The following is a 7432-nucleotide window of genomic DNA, read 5'->3' as shown; positions in this document are numbered from 1 at the left end:
GTGTTTCTGCCCTCAGTGAATGCTTTTACCTGGCGCTTCTTCAACATCCAGTGAGGTTTTTACTCTGAACTTAAGATTCAGATTAGTTTAAAATAATAACATATGACAGACGCTTGAGTCACCAGGATTTAGCATGAAATTGTCATTTTGGTGGCAAATATCTAGCTGCTAGTAGCTTCAACATCCTCAGGATGTCACTCTTTCACTTTTCATTTTTGAAAGAAATTTGAAGAAAATCTCAGAAACTAGTCAGTGTCCGTCAAAGACCCAGAGACAGAGAGAAGGGCATTTAAATTTTAAACAACTCACCTGCCACTTTATTAGGTACATTTGTTCAATTGTTTGGTAACATATATGTGCAATCATCCAGTCACATAGAACCAACTCAATGCATTTTAGGCATACAGTTCAAACCAGACATCTGAACGGGGAAGAAAGGTAATATAAGTCACTGTAAATGCAGCTGATAGGCGGGCCTGATGTATTTCAGAGACTGTTGAGCTATTGAGATTTTGCCATGCAGCCTTCTTTTGGAGAATGGTCTCCAAAAGAGCAGCAGTTCTCTTATCAAAAAGCCTTAATGATAACTGAGATGAGAGGGCGTCAGCAATTAAAATGATTACATCTTAAACAACCAAGGTATGCAGAGGAGCATCTCTGAGTGCACAACACACTGAGTCCTGAAGCAGATGGGCTACAGCATCAGAAGATCGCAGTTCAGTCAGCTAGAAACATTAAACTGAAGCTATAATTCACCCAGGCTCACAAAAACTGGACAGCAGAAGATTACAAAAAATGTTCTCTGGTCTACTGAGACTCAGTTTCTGCTGCAAGATTGAGAGGATTATACTGATGGCTCATTTAAACACCACAGCCTACCTGAGCATTGTTTCTGACCATCTATCCCCTTATCACCACAGTGAACTCATCTTCTGATGGCTGCTTTTAGCAGGATAACACATCGTGTCACAAAGGTCAAATCATCTTAAGCTGCTTTCTTGAACACTACAGAACATGGCCTCATAACAGTCACTGGAAGCATCTGTGGGCGTGGGAGATTCTTATAATTTCAGAATAAAATATTGGTACAAATATCTACAAAACAGCTGGTTGAGTTCTGCTCGGAGTTGACAACATCCAAATAAGTGATTCAGGCAGCTGTCATGATTTGGAGCTATCAAAATAAAACTGAATTAAACTGAACTGAATAGATGTGCTGGATGAATCTCGTCCACTGCCACGAAGGTCAGAAACATTTTGTCCTAAAATGCTCTTGTTTCATTTGTAATTGCACAAATAACCAGCAGAGGGGGAAATCCCCCAGCCTGATGCTTTTATACAGAAATCTAAACAACAGATGAAATTATACTGCCAAAATGTGTTAATGCAACACTGAATCACTAATTCTGAACAGCAAGATAAAATTACACTCCTTAAAGGGATCATTTCCATAAAGTGGCAGAGAAAAAAAATAACAGGTAAACAACAGGTAGTTTCACAATCATTCGAAAACTAATCTTAATGTAACTGCCCTTCATGAAACTGACCATGAAGCCTGACCTGTTTAACACCTTATTTACTGTAGACTACATGTGACCTTCATTACGTGCAGGTAAAACCCCCCCAATAAAAAACAGCGAGGCTGGCTAAAATATGGAGGAAACAGTGTTTATTGCCCAGCAGCATTTATTTCAAACACAACCGCATAAAGCCGAATAACTGTAGGCTAGAGGTGATCGCAACAGTCAGCGCAAACAGAAAGATTACACTCTTCTTCACATTTAAAACAAGAACACATTTGCAGTAAAGACTCGGTAGAGTATTAAAAAAAGAAAGAAAGAAAGAGAAATACACAAGTGTGCAGGTTACAGATAATAAACACTGATTAATTCCTCATGTGAACCCAGCGACATTCGAGTTTGTCAGCAACATGCAAATTGTTCCCTACAGAAATCCACAGCATGTAGGCTATAAGTGTAGATCAGATCTCATGTATCAAATATGGGTGTGGTTGGCGTTTTCCCTTCTTCTTTTTACAACCAAATCCCTCATATTTTAAGAATATCAGAATCATAAATGTGTATATTATCGTAGAAACACTGTCTGTCTGTTTGGTCCAGCTGACGACTGCATATAAGCAGTCAGTAAACACGTATACGCGACTCTTTCTCCCATTAGGAAAGCCCATGGCATCATTTCATTGAAAATACTGGCAGTTTAAAGCTGCCTTGTTCAATAGTAAACATACATAGAATTAGTTATGTAGAATATATTAGAGGCAAATGCCCTTCATTTCGGCACCAAAATAAATACACCAATTTGACTTAAAAATCAAATACATCATATTGATTTGTTCTATCCGCCAAGTGGGGGCGAGTTTGAACAAATGGTCGAGGAACGCAAACACAGTTTGACTTGCTGCTGGCTGGTATCCGCGCTGAGGTCCATGTGTTGATGTATTTTGTGCCAGGTGTGTTTTACGTTTGATCAATCATAAAAGTTCAGTTTTCTTTTCGATTTTTTTTGTTAAACAGACGAACATGAATGTACAGTTTTGGCCTACGTGGCCTGGCATTCATCCCCTGCGCGTAACGGCACACATCTGGGCTACGAGACACACGGAAACCCCAACATTAACAAAGTCCAAGGAGCTTATAAGCTGGTCAGTGGCCCAACAGCAGGTTAGTCCCTCCGACTAGTGCACTTGAACCTCGTGTGGCAGCAGCTGGCAACCGCTGTTCACATGGGTGAGCACCTTCTGCTTCAGCTGGGCCACTTGCTCCCTCAGCAGGCTAGCTGTCGAGGCCAGGTCGGTGTTTTGGGTTTTCAGCGATTTGACCTTGTCCTCCAGCCTGGAGATGCGCTCCAGTTTGCGCCTCCGACACTTGGAGGCTGCGATTCGGTTCCTGAGCCTCTTCCTCTCGGCTTTGATGCGCTCCTGAGAGTCCATGTCGATCGGAGACAGCGGCGGGCTCTCTCCGAAGCTCTGAACGTCGGGGACCGTCTGAGGCTCCTCCTTCAGCGGCTGGACCCGAGACAGCTCTGGCTGCGGCGGGGCTGCCCCTAAATGATGTGACGGAGGAGGCGGGAAAGGGACCGTGTCCGTGGTGTAGTTGACAGTGGTTCCCAGCGGCCCACTGCCGTAACTGTTCAGGTTCGTGTACACCGGTAGATCCGGCTGCACGGTGACTGGGGCGATGTTAGCCCCGAGATCCAGGGTGCTGCTGGGCGGCGCGCCTCCGTTCAGCTGGTTCTGCTTGTGTAAATCCTCCAGCGCCTTCACGAAGCCCTCGGCGAACTCCTGCTCGTCCGTCACCGTCTTCGGGTAGAGGAACTGGGAGCTGGTCGGAGTCGTGGTGACCATTCCGTTGGACTGGATGATTAGCCTTTCCAGCTCTGGAGAGGCCAGCTTGAGCAGCCCAAGGTCCGGGGAGCTGAGGATGCTCTCAGCGTCGCGGAGGTGCGGTTTCAGGTCTGCGTCGTCCGCCAAGCTCAAGTTAATATCCTTCTTCATCATTATTTCCGTGGGTACAATGACAAGTGGCGCTGCTCGACACTCCCTCAGAACTGTGTCCTGCCCATAACCTCACAGAGACGAACCGCGCCGGGAATGATCTGCTCTTAAAATGAATACAACACTTGCAACACTTGTGTGAACACCCCGTGTCGCTCTTCTCCTCTCCTACAGGATCTGAATACACGCCCGCGCGCACCGCCCCGAGCTTTTCTAGCCTGGCACGTTCCATTATGTCACGCCGGAGCGCGCGTATTGGATAGAAATTACATTTTCCAGTCTTATATTTGAATAAAAGGACGGGCCGAGCAGAGGATGCAGACAGAGGTCTCACTCAGCGTTGGTTTCAATAGTTTCTCTCCCACCCTGGTTATTTAGTCTCCACTTTGATTTATGAGTCATCCAGTTTAAATCGAGCATTACGCACACCTAAAAGCAGATCACTAACAAAAGTGGCTCAGAAATGTGTGCCGTGGACAGACTGAGTCACCCTGTTAAAAGTGAAGTAGTTTGTAATTACAGTTAGATCGATAAGATAAAGGCACACTCTTTTATAGTTGTGCACTTGTCCACCACCACAGTGGATTATTAAATCAAATGATCAATATAAGACTGAAGAGCAGACTTTCAGCTCTAACTTGAGGGATTAAAAAATCTTACTTTAACTGCATTTTATAGCTTTTTGTTGATTGTAATTTTAGATATGACGACCAAAGTCAGAAAAGTCTGGATGAGGCTTAAAAACAAATAAACTAACAAACTATTTGGTTTATTATTGTCAAAAAGGAATGCACTGACCAACCTGGCTTTATATATATATATATATATGTGTGTGTGTGTGTGTGTGTGTGTGTGTGTGTGTGTGTGTGTGTGTGTGTGTGTGTGTGTGTGTGTGTGTGTGTGTGTATATATGTATATATATAAATAAACCAGCGGTTGTAACGAACAGGAAGGCCAGATCAAACCAAACTTTTTAGACAAAGAGCCTGCACAGTTCTATAAACATGACAGATGAAACCAGAGTTAAGTTGGACAAAAATGATGGGAAGAGAAAAGAAACAGCTCATGATCAGGGGAGTAACACATTATCTGTCAAACACTGTGGACATAGTATTAAGGATATCAAATGGTTAATGCCTCAAAGCATACTGCAAGAGCAACCCAAGAGTTGCTCAAGGAAAAGAAATGAGATATTCTTCGATGGCCAAGTCAGTCACCTGATCACAACCCAACATGCTTTTCAGTTATTAAATACAAAACTGAAAGTACAAAAACCCACAACCAATCAGCAAAAAAGTGGCTGCAATGAAGGCCTGACAGAGCACCTCAAGGGAGGACAGAATTTTTATCCAAGCACTGAAAACAATCCTTATATTTAAAATCATGTTAAGTTGTTGAATGAATGGTGAGCCTGTGATAACGAGGGACCTGTGTGTAAAAATGGCTTTAATTCCAAAACAGTATTTTTTTTGTAAAACTTCTCAAACAGCTGAAAGTCTACAAACTGTAAACGTTGATTGATTTGTCTTTTTTTGTTGTTTTCTGTTTTTTAACTCAGTCTTCAAGAGAAACAGTAGAATATGTTAAGCCTTATATAATATTCCAGATTTTCTGTATGCTGTTAAACATGTAGTGCTTTTACTCTCATTCTACCACAAACTCCAGTCACAGCGAGGGACAAAGTCAACTTATGTGATTAAACATGTGAACCATGAGTTTGTTGGGGTTTTACAGAAACCCTGCTGTCCACAAGTGATCATGCCACATTATTTTTTAACACTTGGATTAAATGTTATTGCAATTGTTGCTGTTTATTGCTGTAGAAAGGAAGCTGGACAGGCCTTTAAACCACTCACTGAGAAAAGGGGTTTAGTGGGTTTTCCCAAAACACAGCAACAGTGGCAATAACAGAGTGCACGTCATTCCTCTTGCATGTGAAACGAAGTCAACAAAAACACAACATGTACCATGGTAAATAACAAATATTGTAACTTGACGATAGCTGCACTTCAAGCTTAATATGATTTAAACTTTAATCAAATGTAAAACAAACCCAGTAATGATTAAAGATCGTGTTGTACCAGGTTCATTTTCTATCAAATATATTTTTAAAAAATGATAACAGCAACACTGCACATTAAAATGGAAATGTCCCTTTGCACAATTCTGGATACGAGTTGTGGTGACCCATTGGTGAATCTGTGTGCTCAGACTTAATACTTTTCTCAGAAAAGAGCGTTCACTTCTGTTTTGTGCTCTCAGTCAGCGATTTTAGGACATATCAATTAGGGGAAGTTGAATCTGAAACTGGTTCAATTTCGACATTTCCTCTGGTCAGTGAACAGTTTCCCGCTTTTGGTTTTGGTCTCGCATTTTGTTCATTTCTTCTCTACTTTGGAGTTTCCATTTTCTGACACACATTCCCCAATTTTCTTTTTTTTTCATTTGTAAAGATATTTTTAAAGTCAGACAGTTTTTAAACATCTCCATAAAATCAATGTTGTATACAGCAACAACACTTCAAACAACAGTGCTGCCACTTCAACAGCAACTGAAAACGACGCAATAAATTAGTTTGAGTAATCATGGCTTGAAGAAGCCTGTATTGTTTGCCCTCCTTTTCATGTGGTAGATGTGATTATTTCTGCTTTGTACATAAAAACACGGAGGGGTGGCTGAACCGACCATGATTTAGTCAGCTGATGAAGAAACCCTGGTTTCACTCATCGGCAGTTGTCTGGCTTTTAAAGGGTTACAGAAAGTGGGTATGTGCGTCACCGGTAGGCCCCATCCATCACTGCAACGCTCTGTGCGGGTGGATCACATGATGGACTCTGTGATGTCAGATCTCTTAACTTGGCGGAAATGGAGGTGGGGGGGAGTAAACCAACAGAGGAGAGATATTTTTGTGTATGAAAGAAGTGAGTGGGGGTGTTGAGACTGGAGGCTCTAGCTGGGAAAGGATGTACCTCTCTCTCTCTAGCTTGCTCTCTCTTTCACACACACACACACACACACACACACACACACACACACACACACACACACACACACACACACACACACACACACACACACACACACACACACACACTTGTTTTCATATCTTAGTGAGGACAAAAATGAATGCCTAACCCTCACTCTCAGCCTAGGAGTAACCCTGACAATAAAACCACATTTTGAGTCTCAAAAATGCCTTCAAACCCATGGGGATGGGCATCAGTGTGTTTAGCTATTCTCTGGTGAACAATGGGCTTGGACGTCAGTTCCTTAATCATTAATATGCAAATCCTCATGACCATAAATCAACAACCCCTGATCAAAGCTCACTGATCAAAAACCACTGATCAATGGCCATGAGTACCATTCACAGAGAGTTGGGGAATGGCTGCAATCACAGGATTGTAAGATGGTGAAAGATGTACCCTTAGGCCCCCTCCTCAATTCAGAGATGGTCTTTCCCTTTTCATGTAAATGGCCTCCTTGATTCCCTGCTCAAACCGGCATTCCTCCTTGTCCAGGATGTGTATATCCTCATCCTTGAAAGAGTGTCCACTGGCCTGTAGGTGTAAATAGACTGTGGAGTCCTGGCCTGAAGAGGTAGCTCTTCTGTGTTGTGCCAGCCGCTTCGCCAGAGGTTGTTTGGTTTCCCTGATGTATAAATCATGGCAATCCTCCTGGCACTGAACTGCATACACTATATTACTCTGTTTGTGTCGGGGGATCCGATCCTTGGGGCGGCATTGTGCGCAATAATTACTAAAATCTCACCTGTATTATAGGAGGAGCACCGTCTGTCCTCAAGTTGTCCTGGACATACGGATTGGCGTCGGCTACCTGGTTTGATAAAACTGGTTTAATAATTGTTGAGCTCAAAGTCACTTGGTTTCTCCTGCTGAAAACAGTACGTCCAGATAA

At 42.7% G+C, this 7432-nt stretch overlaps 1 protein-coding gene across 1 annotated transcript; it reads right to left on the bottom strand.

Moving 5' to 3' along the window:
* Positions 1-1663: 1663 nt before the first annotated feature.
* LOC308397209 (transcription factor JunD-like) lies at positions 1664-4277 on the bottom strand. The gene has a single exon (XM_080883016.1). It carries the CDS (start codon positions 3515-3517, stop codon positions 2696-2698), a length of 822 nt encoding a protein of 273 aa, XP_080739142.1. The 5' UTR covers positions 3518-4277; the 3' UTR covers positions 1664-2695.
* Between the last annotated feature and the right edge of the window lie 3155 nt (positions 4278-7432).

This window comes from Rhamphochromis sp. 'chilingali' (genome assembly GCF_963969265.1).
Source record: "Rhamphochromis sp. 'chilingali' genome assembly, chromosome: 5".
Classification (NCBI taxonomy): Eukaryota; Metazoa; Chordata; class Actinopteri; order Cichliformes; family Cichlidae; genus Rhamphochromis; species Rhamphochromis sp. 'chilingali'.
Note: the sequence above shows the minus strand (reverse complement) of the source record. Positions and strands in the feature narration are given on the sequence as shown.